Consider the following 25148-nt stretch of genomic DNA (forward strand, 5'->3'; position numbering starts at 1 on the left):
CTGATGGAAGGAGGTTTTGGCTCAAAATCTCATGATACTTGCCCCATTCATTCTTTCCTTAACACGGATCAATCATCCTGTCCCCCTTAGCAGAAAAACAGCCCCAAAGCATGATGGTTCCACCCCCATGCTTCACAGTAGGTGTGGTGTTCTTGGGATGCAACTCAGTATTCTTCTTCCTCCAAACACGACGAGTTGAGTTTGTACCAAAATGGATACATGGATGATACAGCAAAGGATTGGGAGAATGTCATGTGGTCAGATGAAACCAAAATAGAACTTTTTGGTATAAACTCAACTCGTCATGTTTGGAGGAAGAAGAATACTGACTTGCATCCCATGAACACCACACCTACTGTGAAGCATGGGGGTAGAAACATCATGCTTTGGGGCTGTTTTTCTGCTAAGGGGACAGGACTATTGATCCGTGTTAAAGAAAGAATGAATGGGGCCATGTATCGTGAGATTTTGAGCCAAAACCTCCTTCCATCAGTGAGAGCTTTGAATGGTTGACCAAATACTTTTTTTCCACCATAATTTACCAATAAATTATTTAAAATTCCTACAATGTGAATTCCTGGATATTTTTTCACATTCTGTCTCTCACAGTTGAAGTGTACCTATGATGAAAATTACAGACCTCTGTCATCATTTTAAGTGGGAGAACTTGCACAATCGGTGGCTGACTAAATACTTTTTTGCCCCACTGTATATGAACAGGGTGAGCTCATTCACCTTGGACCTTTTTTCCATTTGAAAGTAGTGTTTTTCTATTTTGATAAGGTCATGAAAACACGATACTTCAACAGCAAGCATAGATTGCCTCTTCTTTGAAAAGTGTAGCAAACAAGTGCTAGAGATGATTGATTTTTCTCACGATTGGTGCTCATAAACAGGGTCTGAGGACACCTAATACTGTTCACTAAAACATCCATTTTGCATAAGAGGGAATCTTTAAGATACATTATTTGAATACCGTGATGGTTGTTGTGACTTGGAATGTGTTTTCTTGAAGGCGGTGGATCGGGAGAAGGACCCCATTATCTACAGAATCCACCGCGGGGATCACCATGAACAGTTTTTACTGCAGCGCAAGTAAGTCTCAGTCGCGTCTGTGACTTTGTTGTAACTCCTAAATGGTATAAGACTTTGGAATGATTTGAATGATATTAACTGAATTTATGCATGTTTTTGGTTTTTAAATTAGTAAGGGCAGTCAAAAATAACAAGTTAACTTGTGTGATTAATCACAAAAAATGTATCGCATTAGTTAAATCAATTATACAATTTATTTGAACTGTTCATGCTTCTTTCCTTTTTTTGTCTTCTTTTTTTTGTTTTTTTTTTGCTTCTTTGCCTTAAATGCGGATGGTTACCTGAGAGCGGCACAGGTTGTTATACATTTATTACATATGAGTTGGGAAATTGTGTAAGATGTAAATATAAACAGAATACAATGATTTGCAAATCATTTTCAAGCCAAATTCAGTTTCATTTGCTATAAAGACGACATGTTAGATGTTCAAACTGATAAACATTTTTTTTTGTGCAAATCTTTTACTTTAGAATTTGATGCCAGCAACACGTGACAAAGAAGTTGGGAAAGGTGGTTATAAATACTGATAAAGTTGAGTAATTCCCATCAAACACTTATATTGAACATCCCACTGGTGTGCAGGCTAATTGGGAACAGGTGGGTGCTATGATTGGGTCTAAAAGCAGCTTCCATGAAATGCTAAATAATTCACAAACAAGGATGGGGCGAGGGTCACCAATTTCTAAGCAAATTGTCGAACAGTTTTAGAACAACATTTCTCAACGAGCTATTGCAAGGAATTTAGGGTTTCTACCATCTACGGTCCGTAAAATCATCAGACGGTTCAAAGAATCTGGAGAAATCACTGCACGTAAGTGATGATATTACGGACCGTTGATCCCTCAGGCGGTACTGCATCAAAAACAGACATCAGTGTGTAAAGGATATCACCAAATGGGCTCAGGAACACTTCATAAAACCACTGTCAGTAACTACAGTTGGTCGCTACATCTGTCAGTCCAAGTTAGAACTACTATGCAAAGCCAAACCCATTTATCAACAACACCAAGGAACGCCGCTGGCTTCGCTGGGCCTGAGATCATCCAAGATGGACTGATGCAAAGTGGAAAGGTGTTCTGTGGTCTGACGAGTCCACATTTCAAATTATATTTCGAAACTGTGTATGTGGTATCCCCTGGAACAAAGAGGAAAATAACCATCCGGATTGTTATAGGCACAAGGTTCAAAAGCCAGCATCTGTGATGGTATGGGGGTGCGTTAGTTCCCAAGGCTTGGGTAACTTACACATCTGTGAAGGCACCATTAATGCTGAATGGTCCTTACAGGTTTTGGAGCAATATATGTTGTTATCCAAGCAATATTATCATGGGCGCCCCTGCTTATTTCAGCAAGACAATGCCAAGCCACGTGTTACAACAGGGTGGTTTCATAGTTAAAGACTGCGGGTACTTTCCTGGCCCGCCTGCAGTCCAGACCTGTCTCCCGTCGAAAATGTGTGGCGCATTATGAAGCGTAAAATACGACAGCGGAGACCCTGGACTGTTGAACGACTGAAGCTCTACATAAAACAAGAATCTGGAAGAATTCCACTTTCAAAGCTTCAACAATTAGTTTCCTCAGTTTCCAAACGTTTATTGAGTGTTGTTAAAAGCAAAGGTGATGTGACACAGTGGTGAACATGCCCTTTCCCAACTACTTTGGCATGTGTTACATCCATGAAATTCTAAGTTAAATATTATTTGCAAAAAAAGATAAAGTTTGAGTTTGAACATCAAATATTTGTAGTGCATTCAACTGAATATGGGTTGAAAAGGATTTGCAAATCATTGTATTCCGTTTATATTTACATCGAACACAATTTCCCAACTCATATGGAAACGGGGTTTGTAAATCAAAGTATTTAAAAACATGTTCCTGAATGACATTCTGCCCATAAAATTGCATTTATGTCCAACTATTGAGGTCTCGTTTTAGTTCATTCAAATTATGCGAGAAAATAATAACCTGTTGTTAATCATGATTATTCCAAATTCAAAGGTATTTTCAAGTATATTTTGACAGGCCTTTAGTTGATTCTTTCTTTCTTTTTTCCCATTCTTTTTAGAATGTAATTTTACTCTTGATTTTAATTGTGTTCAATAAATACATCTACTTACAGTTTAACAAAATAAACACTGTCAAATTATATGAATCCATGTGTTAGTCACTAAGATTATTATCAAAGCATATATCTGGCTGCTTACAAAAAAATACTAATATACCGCAAAAGAAGGCACAACTGATGAAAACTACATTTACTATACATACAATTACACAGTGCTAAAATAATTACTGAATAACGATAGTATATGTTTCTTAAATGAAAATACCGCTTCACCACTTTAGTCATAATTTTTGCACTTGCAAAACTTCTCTATGATCTTAGCTTCAGAGTTTTCCTGTTTGGTAATACTGCCACAAGTGGTGGAAAAGTGTATGACAAGTGAGTACCGCTGCGGTCCCTAATGGACCACAACTGAGCAAGAGATATTTTTTGTTCGCTATCTCGGCCCTCATGGGCTCCAACCCTATGGTTAAAAAACTCTGTTTCTTCCCAATCCTTTTGGACGGTTGATCACTCAAGCAAAAATGTGTGCTTGTGAAGTTTTCAAATAATAAAATAAAAAATGAATTGAAATTGACAGGCCTAAAATTATTACAACAAACCGTTTTACACCTACAGGCTAAAACATTAGGTACGCCTGTAAAATCATATATACTGAGACACGCTTCTACTATTTTGGGATTGAACTACGTGAGAGGGGCAAAATAATAGAAACACATCCCTGTGACAACAGGAGTTGACCTACTTTTCCTGCAGTGCTACTTGCTGTAAGGGTGCTTTTTTTTTTCCTAAACTGAATACAACTTTTGTGCATGCTATAGATATACATTAGTCAAGTCTGTGATATTGCAATGTATTATTATACTCCACAACAGTTTGGAGAAAATAATAGCGTCAAAAGATGCTTGAGTCGATCAAGCACACATGCATTATCTAAGGATCTTTACTGTATTTATTCATTAATGTGTCATCAAAAATGTGTCTCGTCCACCGGGAAATGGTCTATTTACATTTCTACAGGGTGTGTAGCAACTCAGGGAATTCTAGTGAGACTGAAAGAAATAGGCAGATGCAAATAGGAAGTGACACCAGGGGTGAAAAAGAAAAAATCATGGCCCTCATGTCAGAAAGCTAGGAAGCACGCAGACAGGATTTGAAGTTGTAAAAGCAAAATGAAATACAAACCCCGTTTTCATATGAGTTGGGAAATTGTGTTAGATGTAAATATAAACGGAATACAATGATTTGCAAATCATTCGGTCCGATCCGGTGGCCATGTACTGCTCGCCTGTGTATCGGCTGGGGACATCTCTGCGCTGCTGATCCGCCTCCGCTTGGGATAGTTTCCTGCTGGCTCCGCTGTGAACGGGACTCTCGCTGCTGTGTTGGATCCGTTTTGGACTGGACTCTCGCGACTGTGTTGGATCCATTATGGATTGAACTTTCACAGTATCATGTTAGACCCGCTCGACATCCATTTCTTTCGTCCTCTCTAAGGTTCTCATAGTCATCATTGTCACCGACGTCCCACTGGGTGTGAGTTTTCCTTGCCCTTATGTTGGCCTACCGAGGATGTCGTAGTGGTCTGTGCAGCCCTTTGAGACACTAGTGATTTAGGGCTATATAAGTAAACATTGATTGATTGATTGATTTTCAACCCATATTCAGTTGAATATGCTACAAAGACAACATATTTGATGTTCAAACTGATAAACATTTTATTTTGCAAATCATTAACTTCAGAATTTGATGCCAGCAACACGTGACAAAGAAGTTGGGAAAGGTGGCAGTAAATACTGAATGCTCATCAAACACTTATTTGGAACATCCCACAGGCGTGCAGGCTAATTGGGAACAGGTGGGTGCCATGATTGGGTATAAAAACAGCTTCCCAAAAAATGCTTAGTCTTTCACAAGAAAGGATGGGGCGAGGTACACCCCTTTGTCCACAACTGCGTGAGCAAATAGTCAAACAGTTTAAGAACAACGTTTCTCAAAGTGCAATTGCAAGAAATTTAAGGATTTCAACATCTACGGTCCATAATATCATCAAAAGGTTCAGAGAATCTGGAGAAATCACTCCACATAAGCGGCATGGCCGGAAACAAACATTGAATGACTGACCTTCAATCCCTCAGATGGCACTGTGTCAAAAACCAACATCAATCCCTAAAGGATATCACCACATGGGCTCAGGAACACTTTAGAAAACCACTGTAATTAAATACAGTCTGTCGCTACATCTGTAAGTGCAAGATAAATCTCTACTATGCAAAGCGAAAGCCATTTATCAACAACATCCAGAAACGCCGCCGGCTTCTCTGGCGCCGAGATCATCTAAGATGGACTGAAGCAAAGTTGAAAAGTGTTCTGTGGTCTGACGAGTCCCCGTTTCAAATTGTTTTTGGAAATATTTGACATTGTGTCATCCGGACCAAAAGGGAAGTGAACCATCCAGACTGTTATCAACGCAAAGTTCAAAAGCCAGCATCTGTGATGGTATGGGGTGCATTAGTGCCCAAGGCATGGGCACCATTAATGCTGAAAGGTACAAACAGGTTTTGGAACAACATATGCTGCCATCTAAGCGCCGTCTTTTTCATAGACGCCCCTGCTTATTTCAGCAAGACAATGCCAAACCACATTCAGCACGTGTTACAACAGCGTAGCTTCGTAAAAAAAGAGTGCGGGTACTTTCCTGGCCCGCCTGCAGTCCAGACCTGCTTCCCATCGAAAATGTGTGGCGCATTATGAAACGTAAAACACGACAGCAGAGACCCCGGACTGTTGAACGACTGAAGCTCTACATAAAACAAGAATGGGAAAGAATTCCACTTTCAAATCTTCAACAATTAGTTTCCTCAGTTCCCAAACATTTATTGAGTGTTGTTAAAAGAAAAGGTGATGTAACACAGTGGTGAACATGCCCTTTCCCAACTACTTTGGCACGTGTTGCAGCCATGAAATTTAAAATTAATTATTATTTGCCCAAAAAAATCAAAGTTTTTGAGTTTGAACATCAAATATCTTGTCTTTGTAGTGCATTCAATTGAATATGGGCTGAAAAGGATTTGCAAATCGTTGTATTCCATTTATATTTACATCCAACACAATTTCCCAACTCATATGGAAACGGGGTTTGTAATATACATTCAGCAGTAAAATAAAAATAAAAAGTCCTGAAACAAGCACTTTAAAGAGCTTTCATCTCCATGTTGGAGGAATATTGGAAGGCTTTTTGTACAACTAGTCCTGTCGATCTTGAGCAGCGTTATTATAGCCACTATAAAGGCGAGCTGACTCTTGCTTTCATGCGACGACATTACGCCCTGCAGCTCACGTTAACGCAAACTTGCAAAATAGTCTTTTTGCGCCGGCCCACTTTGCAACTCTTGAGTTCTACCCAAAATATATTCAAGAGGAAGTTGCATCAGTAGGTAATATGTCAGTGTGTACACTGTGAAGAAACTGTCAAAGAAACTACACTCAAATGTTTCGACACGATTGAACTAGAAGGAAGTTGCCGGTTGCATCAAGTCGGATGGAAGAAGACCAATAAAGAAACTGATAGCGGAACATTATTGCTTGGATTATTATTGCAAGGATTTCATGTATAGTGTCAAATATTTTGGCAGGATTTGATTGGTCACACATCTCACTTATGCTTCTTAGATGTTCTCCAAAGCCTGTCAACGGACAAATAACTTCTATGGTTGACTTGTTTAAGACTATGCAGTATAACCTTAGAATCACACAATACTGCATAGTAGGACTGCGAATCTTTGGGTGTCCCACGATTCGATTCAATATCGATTCTTGGGGTCGCGATTTGATAATATATCAATTTTTTTCGATTCAACGTGATTCTCGATTCAAAAACGGTATTTTTCCGATTCAAAACGATTCTATATTTATTCAGTACACAGGATTTCAGCAGGATCTACCCCAGTCTGCTGACATGCTAGCAGAGTGGTAGATTTTTTTAAAAAGATTTTATAATTATAAAGGACAATGTTTTATCAACTGATTGCAATAATGTAAATTTGCTTTAACTATTAAACGAACCAAAAATATGACTTATTTTATCTTTGTGAAAACATTGGACACAGTGTGTTGTCAAGCTTATGAGATGCGATGCAAGAGTAAGCCACTGTGACACTATTGTTCTTTTTTTAAATTTTTTATAAATGTCTAATGATGATGTAAATGAGGGATTTTTAATCACTGCTATGCTGAAATTATAACTAATATTGATACTGTTGTTGATAACATTTATTTTTGTTTCACTACATTTGGTTTGTTTTGTGTCGTGTTTGTGTCTCTTCTCAAATGCTCTGTTTATTGCAGTTCTGAGTGTTGCTGGGTCAGGTTTGGTTTTAGAATTGGATTGCATTGTTATGGTATTGCTGTGTAGTGGTTTGTTGGATTGATTAAAAAAAAGCTTTAAATTAAAATCCCCCCCGGGCTTCACGGTGGCAGAGGGGTTAGTGCGTCTGCCTCACAATACGAAGTTCCTGCAGTCCTGGGTTCAAATCCAGGCTCGGGATCTTTCTGTGTGGAGTTTGCATGTTCTCCCCGTGAATGCGTGGGTTCCCTCCGGGTACTCCGGCTTCCTCCCACCTCCAAAGACATGCACCTGGGGATAGGTTGATTGGCAACACAAGATTGGCCCCTAGTGTTTGAATGTGCGTGTGAATGTTGTCTGTCTATCTGTGTTGGCCCTGCGATGAGGTGGCGACTTGTCCAGGGTGTAACCCGCCTTCCGCCTGATTGTAGCTGAGATAGGCGCCAGCGCCCCCCGCGACCCCAAAAGGGAATAAGCGGTAGGAAATGGATGGATGGATAAAATCCCCCCCAAAAAATAGATTTTTTTTAAAATGACAATCAATTCTGAATCGCACTACGTATTCGAATCAATTTTTTCCTACACTCCTACTGCATAGTCTACAGTATTTCTCCCATACTGTTGTCTATTTCAACTTCTCACTTATGTGCTATATTTACTATTGGCCCTGGGATTAACACCGTCTGTTTTCTCTCTTTTTTTTTTTTTTTTTCAGTTCTGGGTATCTGGTTCTGAATAAACCTCTGGACAGGGAGACTCAGGACTATTATACTCTGGTTGTCACAGCCTCAGACGAGCGACCAGATGGGGTAAGAACAACAACAGCTGTGGCTTTCTGAGAGTAGAATAACAGTGGATGCATTTGCTTAGATATCTTTCAATAATCAAAATCATACAACACTGTTATTTTGGTTTGATAATTGTAAATTCTCCAATTATAAAGAGTGGGTTTATTTGCCATGACAACTGGAAATGTTATCTTACTACACACTAGGGTTGTACAGTATACCGGTATTAGTGTAGTACCAAGACACTAATGAATCATATTCGGTACTATACCGCCTCTGAAAAAGACCGGTCCCCTACACCCCCGCTCTCCTGTCATCGTTACGTTGTGTCATTGCTGGTTCACGAGCAGACGAGCATGTTTGGTAGCGCGCAATCACGGAATACTTACAGGCAGACACACTTGTCTAGACCGAAAAGGGAGAATGGACGCATTTTGGCTTAAAAACTAGAGATAAAGGTGATGGTAGAACACTGAAACGCCCACCAGAGGAGGTGCTTTACGACTTGGCTAGCTAGCTAGGGGCTAAAGTCTAGCCGGAGTCGGCAGTGTTTTAGCTACTTCTAAATCACTAATCCTTGCCTCCACAGCGACAAATAAAGTACATTTCTTGCAAGTATCATCCCTGCAGGACGAGGAATAACTAAACATGCTTCACTACACACCATAGCTCACCGGCATCAAAAGTAAACAAACGCCATTGGTGGATCTACACCTAACATCCTCTGTAATAATACCAAGTACAGGAGCGTATCTAGTCAATACTACTATGTTTACGTCAATATTTTTTGGCACCTTCTTTAGTTTTTTTTTAATGTATATTATGTGTATAAACTCAGGAAATATGTCCCTTTAGGTACAAATTCTAGTTGTGGATGTGAATGAAATGTAATTTTTTTTCTTCATATTAATTGATTTGATATACTTCATATGGCTTTAACATTGTGCTTTAAATTCAATTGTGTTGTATTTATTTACAATGACAGTAAAGTTATCTATTTAAGAAAGCCGAATGGAAAATGTGCCTTTCTTTGACCACATGGTCATTTATGCACAAGTGTATTCACGAAATCAGCAACTGAAGTATTGTTCTAATACCTCAGCCAGCATTAATGATGAGTTTATTATAAGCAGTAACTAAATAGTTTGGCGATTTGAACCTCACTTCCTCCAACCCTGTCACCGCTGGTGTGTCCTTGGGCAAGACACTTTACTTTCTTTGCCTGTAGTGCAGCCCACACTGGTGTATGAATGGGAATGAATGTTTGGTGATGGACAGGTTTTGCAAATAGAAAATGTTGTATATTGAAGCAAACAATGGAAACATGAATAATGGCTTCCAGCCTTGACAAAAATCCATGTTTTAGTAAACATTTGTACACTTACAACACAATAGGTAGGTGGATAGGTAGGCAGGTCTTTATTGTCATTGCAGAAGTACAACTAGACTTTATTTTAAGCACAAACTCGTTCAAGATTAGACAAACAAACAGTGTACAGGAACGCTGATGGTTCGCCACAAGGCGCCCCGTAAAAGATGGGAAAAAGGGAAACGCTGGGGGAGGATGAGTAAAAAAATACAATCTAGACTGGGCTCCTAAGGGTGCCCAGTCTGGAGTGGGAAAAACCTCCATAGCAAAGCACATATACATATTACAATGTACATGTCGAGACTTGCAACAGAGGGGAGGGAGTGGGGGCTACGGTGCCAGGCTGAAGCTCTTCAGGCGCTACCCAGCTGTCCATCAACCCTAAGGGATTTGCCTCAAAGACGTTGGATGGGGGGTGGCATGTGTGTGGCAGTGTTAATTTTGACAGCAAAATTTGATTTAATTTTAGTCATAGTCTTTTGACTAAAATGTAATTTAGTTTTAGTCATAATTTAGTTATTTAAATTGTTTTAGTTTTAGTCTAGTTTTAGTTGACGAAATATCATAATATTATAGTCGACGAAAATTACAGTAGATTTAGTCGACTAAAGGGTAATATGTAAACTTCCCCTTCAATTTCTAAAAGTCAATGCAAAACAGCGGAAAAATCACCGATACAAGTCGTATTTTGATGAAAATCATGTCTCAAATTTAGTATTTCACGAGTAAGCCGTATAATGAACGGGATAACGTCGAGTGAGTTGTATGTTGTGGAAAATGCTTACCTGTGTGTGGATTTCGGGGTGATTCGACTGTAAATGTCGCTTCAAGTTTGTTGTGTTTTTCCCCGTAATCCTCGCGCTGCATTTCTTACACTGCGTCTTGTTATCTTTGACGTGAAGTGAAGTGAATTATATTTATAAAGCGCTTTTTCTCGAGTGACTCAAAGCGCTTTACATAGTGAAACCCAATATCTAAGTTACATTCAAACCAGTGTTGGTGGCACCTTAAGCAGGTGGGTAAAGTGTCTTGCCCAAGGACACAACGGCAGTGACTAGGATGGCACAAGCGGGAATCGAACCTGCAACTCTCAAGTTGCTGGCATGGCCGCTCTACCAACCGAGCTGAACCGCCCCACATTAGACGTCATATATAAAATTTCCCCATATGTCCTCTCTCCTCTTCCTCCCCGGCGTTGACGTGTTGTCTTCTGCAGCGCATTCCCGGGTCAGTCTCAAACGCAAACTACGTTTACGTAACTTCCTTACCACGTCGCTCTGATTGGTTCTCTTCCCAACTCCTCCCGCCTCTTCCTAACGAAATGAGTTCCGATTGGATCTCGTTTCTGGCAGACATTTTCGTCTCGTTTTTATTTGTTGACGAATATGTCAATACAACTCGTCATCGTCTTAGTCCACGTAAATTATTTTTTATTTAGTTATTGTCTCGTTTTAGTCAGAAAAAAAAGGTCGTTGACGCTAACTATGACGAAAATTTTTCGTCAACAAAATTAACACTAGTGTGTGGCATATATTTTTTGTAGATGCATGTGTGTAAAGTTAAAGTTAAATTACCACACACTAGGTGTGGTGATATGTGTCCTCTGCATTCGACCCATCCCCTTGATCACCCCCTGGGAAGTGAGGGGAGCAGTGGGCAGTAGCGGTGAATCATTTATGGTGATATAACCCCCAATTCCAACCCTTGATGCTGAGGGTCCCATTTTTTTATAGTCTTTGGTATGACTCGGCCCGGGTTTGAACTCACAACCTACCGATGTCAGGGCAGACACTCTAACCACTAGGCCACTGAGTAAGTTACCTGCCGCGTGTCTCTGTTAATACAATATAAAGTACCATACAGTACTATACATGATAACAACTGACACTGGTCAAAGGTGGAATTGCCACAAAACACATTTTAAGACATTAAACCAGGGGTGCCCATTACGTCGATCGCGAGCTACCAGTCGACCGCGGGGGGTGTGTCAGTCGATCAAGCCAGGCTTTTAAAAAAAATAGACCTAAAAATTAGTGATCATCAATCTTCACCAAGACGTCACTTAAATGACATTCACGGTACCGGAGGGTCTTGTGAGATGACGCTGGCTGCTGCAAGATCATTATTATTAAAATATGACCGAGAGAAAGGCGAGAAACACTTTTTATTTCAACAGACTCTCGCGCCGTACCCTCCGTCAAAACTCTAAAGGCCGACTGCACATTTCCTATCTTCACAATAAAAGCCCTGCTTCATGCTGCCTGCGCTAACTAAATACAGAGTCTCGGAAAACTGGCGTGCACAAGCGATCCCTCAGAAAGCTGGCGTGCACATCACTTGTGCACGCCAGCTTTCCGAGACTCTTATTTTGTTAGCGCAGGCAGCATGAAGCAGGGCTTTTATTGTGAAGATAGGAAATGTGCAGTCTGCCTTTAGAGTTTTGACGGAAGGGACGGCGCGAAAGTCTGTTGAAATAAAAAATGTTTCTTGCCTTCCTCTCTGTCATTTTTTCATAATAATGAACTGGCAGCAGCCAGCGTCATCTCACAAGACCCTCGGGTGCCGTGAATGTCAAACAAGCAAGCTACGGAATTTGCCGCCAGTGTTTTTCTTGTAAAGTGTATGGAAGCTGGATGAATTAGATGCCAAAAACCAACCACTTTCATGTGGTATTGTACAGAAAGGACAACTTTTTTTCTCCTCCATTTGAAAATGTGGGCGTTATCATCATTACTGTCTGATTCCAATCAATGCAAGTCATCAGAATCAGGTAATACACCAACTTATATTCTTGTCTTTGTGAAAGAAAGACATCTATATGTGTTACACATGCTTGTATTATCATTAAACACATTTAACTTGTTTACAAAAATGTCTCTGTCATAAATAAATAAATATAAATGATATATATAATTGAGGTAGATCCCCTCGAGTTGGTCAATTGAAAAGTAGCTCGCCTGCAGAAAAAGTGTGGGCACCCCTGCATTAAACACTCTGGTGCCATGTGGTGGCTGAAGTGGATATTGCTTCCCAATTAGTCACGTTTTATATGTCCGGTAAACCGTGACGAATGAGGCTATATGAATCCCCTTTCTATTGTATATCAAAGAAACATAACAAGGGGGTGCTAGATCATCTTTATATTTAATAACAACGCCAAGACAACAACTAGCTGAACTGGCCTCCTTGTATGCAGGCGCCCTGCTGACAAGCACACTCACTGTCACTAGGGGGTGATCAAGGGGATGGGTCAAATGCAGAGGACAACATTTCGCCACACCTAGTGTGTGTGAGACAATCATTGGTACTTTAACTTTAAAGGCCTACTGAAACCCACTACTACCAACCACACAGTCTGATAGTTTATATAACAATAATGAAATCTTAACATTGCAACACATGCCAATACGGCCTTTTTAGTTTATTAAATTGCAATTTTAAATTTCTCGCGAAGTTTCCTGTTGAAAACGTCACGGAATGATGACGCGTGCGTTTGACGTCTTGGGTTGTAGCGGACATTTTTTTCCAGCCCGATCCAAGCTATAAGTAGTCTGCTTTAATCGCATAATTACACAGTATCCTGGACATCTGTGTTGCTGAATCTGTTGCAATTTGTTCAATTACTAATGGAGACGTCAAAGTAGAAAGATGGAGGTGGGAAGCGGTGTATTGGGGCTGCCTTTAGCCACACAAACACAGCCGGTGTTTCCTTGTTTACATTCTCGAAGGTGAAAGCTTGGTTCCCAACCATATGTCAACCGGCAGGTTTCGGTGAGAAAATTGTGGTAGTAAGTCGGCTCTTACCGTAGTTATGAGCGGAGCTTGCGTCCTCCTGCAACTGTTGCGGACTTTTACCTCCTCTCACCGGAGACACTGGCTGTCACCACACCCCTCCAACTATCAGATACCATATAATCTCACTAAAACACTAGTAACACAATAGGCAGATAAGGGATTTTCCAGAATTATCGTAGTAAATGTGTCTAATAACATCTGATTCGTTCCCACTGTCCTCGCTTTTTTTTTTTTTTTTACTTTTTTTTGTAGTCCTTCACTCTCAATATCCTCATCCTCGAATTAATGGGGAAATTGTCGCTTTCTCGGTCCGAATCGTTCTAGCTGCTGGTGGCTATGATTGTAAACAATGTGCAGAAATGAGGAGCCCTCACACCGGTGACGTCACACGCACATTGTCTGCTACTTCCGGTACAGGCAAGGCTTTTTTATTAGCGACCAAAAGTTGCGAACTTTATCGTCAATGTTCTCTACTAAATCCTTTCAGAAAAAATATAGCAATATCGCAAAATGATCAAGTATGACACATAGAATGGACCTGCTATCCCTGTTTGAATAAGAAAATCTCATTTCAGTAGGCCTTTAACTAGACCTGAGGTGCACTCACACTTTGAAATCACAAAACTCCTTAACTTTAACAGCCACGTCGCTACAATCATTAGGAACTAAAACAAATCAACACAACCAGGCAGGCAGTGGCGACAAGGCCGTGGATACTTTCTGAATGTTTCAAACCACACATGGCATGTCCTTTGCTTTCTTTGGGCTCATATTGAGCTAGCAAAACTAGAAAAATGCTGCAAAAAGGGCTTAAAAGCATACAACTAGCACAGTAGCTGACAACAGCACACAATGGCCGAATGAAACGTTCGATTCGTACACCAAAGCATATTTTTTATTAGTTCTGTGTTGTATAAATGAAAAAAGTTTTTACAATGAGGGGTTCGTTAGCATGCTAGCTGTTAGCATTCAGAAGGCGAAGCCTGAAGCTCACCAAATTGTTCTCAAACGCCGGGAGAGAGGTCCACATTAAGTAACTATCCATCCATCCATCCATCCATCTTCTTCCGCTTATCCGAGGTCGGGTCGCGGGGGCAGCAGCCTAAGCAGGGAAGCCCAGACTTCCCTCTCCCCAGCCACTTCGTCTAGCTCTTCCCGGGGGATCCCGAGGCGTTCCCAGGCCAGCCGGGAGACATAGTCTTCCCAACGTGTCCTGGGTCTTCCCCGTGGCCTCCTACCGGTTGGACGTGCCCTAAACACCTCCCTCGGGAGGCGTTCAGGTGGCATCCTGACCAGATGCCCGAACCACCTCATCTGGCTCCTCTCGATGTGAAGGAGCAGCGGCTTTACTTTGAGTTCCTCCCGGATGACAGAGCTTCTCACCCTATCTCTAAGGGAGAGCCCCGCCACACGGCGGAGGAAACTCATTTCGGCCGCTTGTACCCGTGATCTTATCCTTTCGGTCATGACCCAAAGCTCATGACCATAGGTGAGGATGGGAACGTAGATCGACCGGTAAATTGAGAGCTTTGCCTTCCGGCTCAGCTCCTTCTTCACCACAACGAATCGGTACAACGTCAACAATTAAGTAACTAGTTGTGTGAAAATTCTCCTTTATTCTGACTATCTTATCCTCCTCGTTCAATCAGGAATCGACCTAATCTCTCAGTGACCCGTGCAAAGTGGCGTTTAAGGTCTGCAGGAAGTCTGCAATGAGTCACGATCTTCTGGAGAGGAAATGTTGACACTTGCATAGTCAATTTACCCTCCTGGCCTTGCCAATTATTGTATTATCTTTGTGCCCCAGAGGTGTTGAGGTGCAAGAAAAGCTACAAGTTGTTTGACCATTTGTGCGGCCTGACACACTTATGTTTCTTTCAAGTATGATTGGCATTAGGGAGAAAGTGTGGATGATTGGACTGCATGTAGCTCACATACTTTAGCCTATTAATCAGCAGCGCTGTAAACGGCCTAAGGTTGCTGTCTTGACGCGCATATACCACACGCACACACATTGTGGAATGTGCCAGTGTGTGTGTGTCTGACTGCAAAGTGCATAATTGGCTGTTTGGCCAGTGAATCCATCATTCTGACGCTGGTTGCACAGGTCGCCAGCAAGCCGCCGCTGACCCGCTATGGGCATGAAGTGCATGGTTCAGCGGGCTGTGTTGTGGTGGATCACAGCGTGGATAAATCATCTCTCGCAGCTGTAATTTCTCACTAGTATACGCCACCCGTATACAGCAGCAGCTATTTCCGTACATGGGCGACTGACAATTCAGTTTAAGGGGAACTGCAATTTTTGGGGGTATTTTGCCTATCATTTACAATATTTATGACAGACAAGAAGACATGTTATGGGTTTTTTTTGTTTTAAATTCTGTAAAAATTTGCCTGATGTAGGTGGCTAGCAATGCAGCTATTGGGAGCAATCCATTATTCTTCTACAAAGCCCAAAACCAGTGAGGTTGGCACGTAATCCGTAAATAAAAACAGAATACAATGATTTGCAAATCCTTTTCAACTTATGTTTAAATGGATTGACTGCAAAGACAGATATTTAGTGTTCGAACTGAGAAACTTTATTTTTTTTGGCACATAATCATTAACTTGGAAAATAAGGGCATTTTTACCACTGTGTTACATGGCCTTTCCTTTTAACGACACTCATTAAATAAATGATAAATGGGTTGTGCTTGTTTAGCGCTTTTCAATCAATCAATGTTTACTTATATAGCCCTAAATCACTAGTGTCTCAAAGGGCTGCACAAACCACCACGACATCCTCGGTAGGCCCACATAAGGGCAAGGAAAACTCACACCCAGTGGGACGTCGGTGACAATGATGACTATGAGAACCTTAGAGAGGAGGAAAGCAATGGATGTCGAGCGGGTCTAACATGATACTGTGAAAGTTCAATCCACAATGGATCCAACACAGTCGCGAGAGTCCAGTCCAAAGCGGATCCAACACAGCAGCGAGAGTCCTGTTCACAGCGGAGCCAGCAGGAAAACATCACAAGCGGAGGCGGATCAGCAGCGCAGAGATGTCCCCAGCCGATACACAGGCAAGCAGTACATGGCCACCGGATTGGAGCGGACCCCCTCCACAAGGGAGAGTGGGACATAGAAGAAAAAGAAAAGAAACGGCAGATCAACTGGTCTAAAAAGGGAGTCTACTTAAAGGCTAGAGTATACAAATGAGTTTTAAGGTGAGACTTAAATGCTTCTACTGAGGTGGCATCTCGAACTGTTACCGGGAGGGCATTCCAGAGTACTGGAGCCCGAACGGAAAACGCTCTATAGCCCGCAGACTTTTTTTGGGCTTTGGGAATCACTAATAAGCCGGAGTCCTTTGAACGCAGATTTCTTGCCGGGACATATGGTACAATACAATCGGCAAGATAGGATGGAGCTAGACCGTGTAGTATTTTATACGTAAGTAGTAAAACCTTAAAGTCACATCTTAAGTGCACAGGAAGCCAGTGTAGGTGAGCCAGTACAGGCGTAATGTGATCAAACTTTCTTGTTCTTGTCAAAAGTCTAGCAGCCGCATTTTGTACCAACTGTAATCTTTTAATGCTAGACATGGGGAGACCCCAAAATAATACGTTACAGTAGTCGAGGCGAGACGTAACAAACGCATGGATAATGATCTCAGCGTCTTTAGTGGACAGAATGGAGCGAATTTTAGCGATATTACGGAGATGAAAGAAGGCCGTTTTAGTAACGCTTTTAATGTGTGCCTCAAAGGAGAGAGTTGGGTCGAAGATAATACCCAGATTCTAATTATTTGGTTGTCAAATGTTAGAGTTGTATTATTAAATAGAGTTCGGTGTCTAGCAGGACCGATAATCAGCATTTCCGTTTTTTTGGCGTTGAGTTGCAAAAAGTTAGCGGACATCCATTGTTTAATTTCATTAAGACACGCCTCCAGCTGACTACAGTCCGGCGTGTTGGTCAGCTTTAGGGGCATGTAGAGTTGGGTGTCATCAGCATAACAGTGAAAGCTAATACCGTATTTGCGTATGATGTCACCTAGCGGCAGCATGTAGATGCTGAAGAGTGCAGGGCCAAGGACCGAACCCTGGGGAACTCCACACGTTACCTTAACGTAGTCCGAGGTCACATTGTTATGGGAGAGACACTGCATCCTATCAGTAAGATAAGAGTTAAACCAAGACAGGGCTAAGTCTGACATACCAATTTGTGTTTTGATACGTTCTAATAAAATATTATGATCGACGGTATCGAAAGCAGCGCTAAGATCGAGGAGCAGCAACATAGATGACGCATCAGAATCCATCGTTAGCAATAGATCATTAGTCATTTTTGCGAGGGCTGTGTCTACCTTTTCTACCTTCAAGGTACTCAAAGCGCTTTGACACTACTTCCAGATTTACCCATTCACACACTGATGGTGGGAGCTGCCATGCGAGGCTCTAACCAGCACCCATCAGAAGCAAGGGTGAAGTGTCTTGCTCAAGGACACAACGGACGTGACTAGGTTGGTACTAGGTGGGGATTGAACCAGGGACATAACTTAAATAAAATAGAAAAATATTATTTCTACGTAAAATAAATAACATAGCTGAGCAAATACAAAATGTATCAAAGTCACATTAAAACATACATTTGCAGGCCGCCACTTCGTTAAACGTTTGGGAACTGAGGAGACCAGTTTTTGAAGCTCTTCAGGTGGAATTTTTTGCCATTCTTGCTTGATGTACAGGTTAAGTTGTTCAACAGTCCGGGGTCTCCTTTGTGGTATTTTACGCTTCATATTGCGCCACACATTTTCAATGGGAGACAGGTCTGGATTACAGGCAGGCCAGTCAAGTACCCGCACTCTTTTAGTATGAAGCCACGCTGCTTGTAACACGTGGTTTTGCATTGTCTTGCTGAAATAAGCAGGGGTGTCCATGATAACGTTGCTTGGATGGCAACATGTTGCTCCAAAACCTGGATGTACCTTTCAGCATTAATCTTGCCTATACAGATGTGTAAGTTACCCATGCCTTGTGCACTAATACACCCCCATACCATCATAGATGCTGGCTTTTGAAATTTGCGCCTATAACAATCCAGAAGGATAGTTTCCTCTTTGTTCTGTAGGAGACAACGTCCACAGATTCCAAAAACAATTTGAAATGTGGACTCGTCAGACCACAGAACACTTTTCTACTTTGCATCAGTCCATTTTAGATGAGCTCGAGCCCAGCAAAGCCGGTGGCGTTTTTGGGTGTTGTTGATAAATGGCTTTGGCTTTGCATATTAGAGTTTTAACTTGCACTTACAGATGTAGCGAAACACTGTAGTTACTGACAGTGGTTTTCTGAAGTGTTCCTAAACCCATGTGGTGATATCCTTTACACACTGATGTTGGTTTTTGATGCAATACCACCTGAGGGGTCCAAAGTCACAGGCATTCAATGTTGCGTGCAGTGACTTCTGCAGATTCTCTGAACATTTTAATTATATTACAGACCTTAGATGGTGAAATCCCTAAATTCCTTGCAACAGCTCTTTGTGAAGTGTTGTTCTTAAACTGTTGGACAATTAGCTCACGCATTTGCTCACAAAGTGGTGACCCTCGCCCCATCCTTGTTTGTGAATGACTGAGCATTTCATCGAAGCTGCTTTTATACCCATCATGGCACCCACCTGTTCCCAATTAGCCTGTTTATCTGTGGAATTTTCCAAATAGGTGTTTGATGAGCATTCCCTAAACTTTGTCAGTCTTTTTTGCCACTTGCGCCATCTTCTTTGAAAGATGTTGCAGGCATCAAATTCCAAATGATCTAATATGTACAAAAAATCAAGTTTTCCATTTTGAACGTTAAGTACCTGGTCAAGGGGACGGTGTGGCGCGGTTGGGAGAGTGGCTGTGCCAGCAACGTGAGGGTTCTTGGTTCGAGCCCAATCTTCTACCAACCTAGTCACTTAACCCTTGCTCTTGATAGGTTGTGGTTAGCGCCTTGCATAGCAGCTCCCGCCATCAGTGTGTGAATGGGTGTGTGATTGAGTGAATGTGGAAATAGTGTCAAAGCGCTTTGAGTACCTAGAAGTAGGGCTGGGCGATATTGCCTTTTTTTAATATCGTGATATTTTTAGGCCATATCACGATATATATTACGATATTTTGCCTTGGCCTTGAATGAACACTTGATGCATATAATCACAGCAGTATGTTGATTCTATGTGTCTACATTAAAACATTCTTCTTCATACTGCATTCATATATGCTGCTTTTAAACTTTCATGCAGAGAGGGAAATCACAAATAAGTCAATTGACCAAAAGTGTATTTATTAAAGTTATTAAGCAATGGCACAAACATTCAAGTCATTTCCAAAACATAAATTGCAAGATTGTGAGAGACATTTTAAGTGTCAAATAAAAATGAGCTGCTAAATGGGAAATCAAATAGTATTTGTTCTTCACTATGTGGTATGTTACTAAGATTATGAAATTCTCTTCATCCTCTAGCGAGTGACTTTTCAAATGATGCTACATATTAGCAGTAATGCTTCTGTTTATAGCAACGTTTCCCCCCCACTTGACAAATTACGGTTGTCTGTTCGACATATTCCCACTTGAAGCCGAACCACCGCCAGTTGATGGAAACCCTGCTGTTTTTATTGGGAATTAAGTCTTCCTTCATTTGTTACGAGTTCCGCACCTTCTTTCTCTCGTACGGCTACGTTAGCAGCTAACGTAGCCCAGTATGCTACGTCTCTGTTCTGCGAGGGCGGCCACGTATGTGGCATATGACGTGACAGTATGTGACGTATGAAAGAATGTGCGCCTGCTTGTCTGTGGAGAAAGAAAGACAGGAAAGAGTGAGAACAGGATCAAACTTTCACAGTATCATGTTAGACCCGCTCGACATCCATTGCTTTCGTCCTCTCCAAGGTTCTCATAGTCATCATTGTCACCGACGTCCCACTGGGTGTGAGTTTTCCTTGCCCTCATGTGGACCTGTGTGTCAGGTCAGGTCTTATCCCTGCTACTGGTAAAATGTAACCCAGTACAACCTGCCGCATGGGTAGATGGGACCCGTTAGCCCAGTAAGGTGACCCATCTAGGAGAAGGTAAACTCCAATCCAAAACCGCCACTGCCTTGTGGTATACCTTTCTTGGGGAAGGCTTCGGGAGTAAACCCTGAGGAAAAAATCAGGAGACGGAGTCCCTAAGGTGGTCCACTGCTGGCTACAGCGGTGCACTGGCAACTCCTGCGACACTGTTGGTGCCAAATTGTACCAGCTCTTGCTGCTCCTTTGGATCCATCATCAGTGTGAAGAGGGGGGTCCTGCTGCATGGGCAACAGCTTGACCTCCATACTACTCTGCCCTGGCTTGCGCCCTGGAGAGGTCACTCCAGCCTCGTGTCATAGCGTGGAAACAACAAACGGGAAGCAACAGTCTACCGGTTATAAGCTACAATGCTCGATTGGCGTAGAGCATAGCGCCAGGGGTTGCTTCCGACGGTGGGAGAGATCCTTGAATTTCATTGGACAGCTACTGCCCGCCTTAAGCTGGGCAGCCCCCAGCCAATTAGGTGCTGTCCCGCCACAGTCTGCCTTCCTCATTGGGTGCATGGGGATTAGGTAAAACCGACAAGCAGACTGTAAGACCTGCACCAAGCAAGAAACAAAGTATGAAAAACAGGTGCCCAGTCCTAAAACTGGGAAGCTGGAATGTCCGGACTATGACACCCGGACACTCAAATGATCTCCAACACATCAGTGATGCAAGAAAAACGGCTGTCATTAACAATGAGCTACTGAGACTCCAGGTAGACATAGCTGCATTGCAAGAGACCCGCCTAGCCGACTCGGGAACCCTCAAGGAGAAAGACTTTACCTTCTTCTGGCAAGGAAAGAGTGCCGGAGACCGCAGAGAGCATGGAGTTGGATTCGCTGTCAGGAACACCTTGTTAAAGATGGTTGAACCAGGTGACAAAGGATCGGAACGCCTGATGACACTCCATCTCCACACCTCTGATGTCCCAGTGACCCTAGTCTGTGCCTATGCCCCCACTCTAACGTCTACAGCAGAAGTTAAGGACACATTTTATGCCAACTTGAATGACGTCATCAAGAACATCCCCCCGAAGGAACATCTCCTCATCCTCGGTGATTTCAATGCGAGAGTGGGAGCTGACCATGACTCATGGCCTTCCTGTCTTGGACACTTCGGAGTTGGCAAAGTCAATGAGAACGGGCAACGGCTACTGGAGTTGTGTTCCTACCATAACCTTTGCGTGACCAACTCCTACTTTCAGATGAAACCACAGCACAAGGTGACATGGCGCCATCCCCGCTCAAAGCATTGGCATCAGCTAGACATGATCCTGATCCGAAAAGCCAACCTCAAGTTTGTGCTCGTTACTCGTAGTTACCACAGCGCAGACTGCGACACCGACCATTCACTTGTCTGTTGCAAGATCAAGCTACAACCAAAAATTTTTCAAAACTCCAAACAGAAAGGCAAACCCCGCATTGATTCCACCAGCATGCATCTTCCAGAGAAAGTAGAAGAGTTTGCCAAGTCCCTCAACAACATCCTGTCTGAAGAACACCAGCACTACTCTGCCTCCGAGAAATGGGGCCACCTCAGGGAGGCTATTCAGAAAACAGCCCTTGCAACATTTGGGAGGAAGATCTTCATAAACAACGACTGGTTTGTTGCCAAGTCCAGCGAGATGACCCCTGTCATTGAAGCAAAGCGTGCTGCCCTTACTGAATACAAACGCTCCCCGAATGAGAAGTCCCTGCAAGCACTGAGAATTACAAGAAGCAAAGTGCAACAGACTGCAAGACATTGTGCCAATGAATACTGGCAACAACTCAGTGAATCCATCCAGTCTGCAGCTACCTCAGGTAACATCAGAGGGATGTACGAGGGCATAAAGGCTGCTCTGGGCCCAACACAGAGCAAAACAGCCCCCCTAAAGACCACCAGCGGGGAAGTTATCACTGACAAGGGCAAGCAGTTGGACAGATGGGTAGAGCACTATTCAGAACTCTACTCCAGAGAGAACACTGTAGTCGCCTCAGCCCTTGATGCCATTGAACAGCTGCCCATCATTGAGGAATTAGATGCTGAACCAACACTTGCTGAACTTCACAAAGCGATCGACAGCTTAGCGATTGGCAAAGCACCTGGTACTGATGGCATCCCCCCAGATCTCATCAAGCGCTGTAAAGACACCCTCCTGCAGCCTTTGCATGATGTCCTCTGCCAGTGCTGGAAAGAGGGAGCCGTGCCGCAGGACATGAGAGATGCCAAGATTGTCACCCTTTACAAAAATAAGGGCGACAGGAGCGACTGTAACAATTACAGGGGCATCTCCCTCTTGAATATAGTAGGAAAACTCTATGCCCGTGTCGTGCTTGTGCGCCTTCAGACTCTTGCTGAGCGCGTTTACCCGGAATCTCAATGCGGCTTTCGCGCCAAGCGCTCTACAGTGGACATGATATTCTCCCTACGCCAACTTCAGGAGAAATGCAGGGAACAACAGAAGCCCCTGTACATATCCTTCATTGACCTGACCAAGGCTTTCGACCTGGTTAGCAGAGAAGGGCTCTTCAGCATCCTACCCAAGATTGGATGCCCTCCAAAGCTCCATAGTCTCATTAGATCTTTCCATGACGACATGAAGGCAACCATCCAGTATGAGGGTAGCATATCCAACCCATTTCACATTAAGAGCGGAGTCAAACAAGGTTGCGTCCTTGCTCCTACCCTTTTCGGTATCTTCTTTGCCCTGCTCATCAAACATGCTTTTGGGACTGCAACAGAAGGGGTTTATCTACGTACAAGATCTGACGGCCGACTTTTCAACCTAGCCCGTCTTAAAGCAAGGACCAAAGTCCGTGAGACAACCATCCGGGACCTGCTCTTTGCGGATGATGCCGCCGTCATTTCGCACACTGAACCAGAACTCCAGTGCCTTATGGACAGATTCTCCCAGGCCTGCAAAGACTTTGGGCTTTCCATCAGCCTAAACAAAACCAATGTGCTGAGTCAGGAAGTGGACACTCCACCAGCCATCACAATTGATAAGCACCAACTCAAAATAGTACACCAATTTACTTACCTGGGATCCACCATCAGTGACAATCTGTCCCTTGATAGTGAGATCAACAAACGTATCGGCAAAGCTGCCACAACCCTAGGGCGCCTCACAACCCGCGTCTGGGAGAACCGGAAGCTGACAACTCCTACCAAGATGGCAGTGTACAACGCCTGCATTGTCAGCACTCTTCTCTACGGCAGCGAAACATGGACAACATATTCCAAACAGGAGCGCAAACTGAACACCTTCCACATGCGCTGCCTTCGCCGCATCCTCGGCATCCATTGGAGTGACAAGGTGACGAATGCCCAAGTCCTCCAACGCGCTGGTCTTCCTACCATGTTCACGCTGCTCAGACAACGCAGGCTGCGTTGGCTCGGCCACGTGTGCCGTATGGAGGATGGACGTATCCCAAAGGACATCCTGTATGGCGAACTTGCCTCTGGCAAGAGATCTGTTGGCCGGCCGAAACTGCGCTTCAAAGATATCTGCAAGCGGGACATGAAAGCCCTGGACATAAACACTGAACATTGGGAAGAAGTAGCGGCTGGCCGCAGCAAATGGCGCAGTGTCCTTCACAAACAGCTGAAGACTGGCGAGGAAAAGATCCATGCCACAGCCAATGAAAAAAGAACCAAGCGGAAGACAAGCACTCCTGCAGTTGCGCCTTCCAGCTACATCTGCAGTAAATGCGGCCGTGTTTGCCTCTCCCACATCGGACTCATCAGCCACAGCAGGCGTTGTCGCTGAGTTTAAACTTGACCTCTGGACTGGCGCAGTATCCATAGTCGTTACGACTGACGGAGGCCTTTGAATGTGGGCCTACTGAGGATGTCGTAATGGTTTGTGTTGTGGTTTGTATAGCCCTTTGAGACACTAGTGATTTAGGGCCATATAAGTAAACATTGATTGATTGATTGATTGATTGAAGAGCCTGAAGTGTACGCCCGCAGCTAAAAGCAACTCCGTGACAATGTATACTCGAATATTACGATATAGTCATTTTCTATATCGCACAGAGACAAACCCGCAATATATCGATATATCCCCCAGCCCTACCTTGAAAGTAGACAAGCGCTATACAATTAAAACCTATTTACCATTTGTCTTTGCAGTCTGTTCAATGGAATATAAGTTGAAAAGGATATGCAAATCATTGTATCCTGTTTTTAATTACGATTTACAAAACGTGCCAACTTCACTGGTTTTGGGTTTTGTTGAATGAAAATATGAAATCAATAAAAATATGATGTTAACGTTTTATACCTAGGAGTCTTGTTCACGAGTGAGGGAAGAGTGGATCGTGAGATCGACAGCCGGATCTGTGCGGCGTCTTCAGTAATGCGGACGTTGTACCGATCCGTTGTGGTGAAGAAGGAGCTGAGCCGGAAGGCAAAGCTCTCAATTTACCGGTCGATCTACGTTCCCATCCTCACCTATGGTCATTTGCTTTGGGTCATGACCGAAAGGAAAAGATCACAGGTACAAGCGGCCGAAATGAGTTTCCTCCGCCGTGTGGCGGGGCTCTCCCTTAGAGATAGGGTGAGAAGCTCTGCCATCCGGGAGGAACTCAAAGTAAAGCCGCTGCTCCTCCACATCGAGAGGAGC

At 43.0% G+C, this 25148-nt stretch overlaps 1 protein-coding gene across 4 annotated transcripts in view; it reads left to right on the top strand.

Annotated features, from left to right (window-relative positions):
- The window catches only part of pcdh15b (protocadherin-related 15b), a 375223-nt gene that overhangs the window by 182147 nt on the left and 167928 nt on the right, over positions 1 to 25148 (top strand). For all 4 annotated transcript variants that reach the window (XR_009807925.1, XM_061909585.1, XM_061909586.1 and 1 more), the window contains 2 exons: positions 1016 to 1095; positions 8222 to 8315. Coding sequence is in view for 3 of the 4 variants with exons in the window: in XM_061909585.1 (XP_061765569.1) it covers positions 1016 to 1095; positions 8222 to 8315 (174 nt within the window). In the remaining variant the exon portion in view is untranslated. The remainder of the gene's footprint in view (positions 1 to 1015; positions 1096 to 8221; positions 8316 to 25148) is intronic.

Source organism: Nerophis ophidion, linkage group LG08, assembly GCF_033978795.1.
Source record: "Nerophis ophidion isolate RoL-2023_Sa linkage group LG08, RoL_Noph_v1.0, whole genome shotgun sequence".
In the NCBI taxonomy this organism is placed as follows: Eukaryota; Metazoa; Chordata; class Actinopteri; order Syngnathiformes; family Syngnathidae; genus Nerophis; species Nerophis ophidion.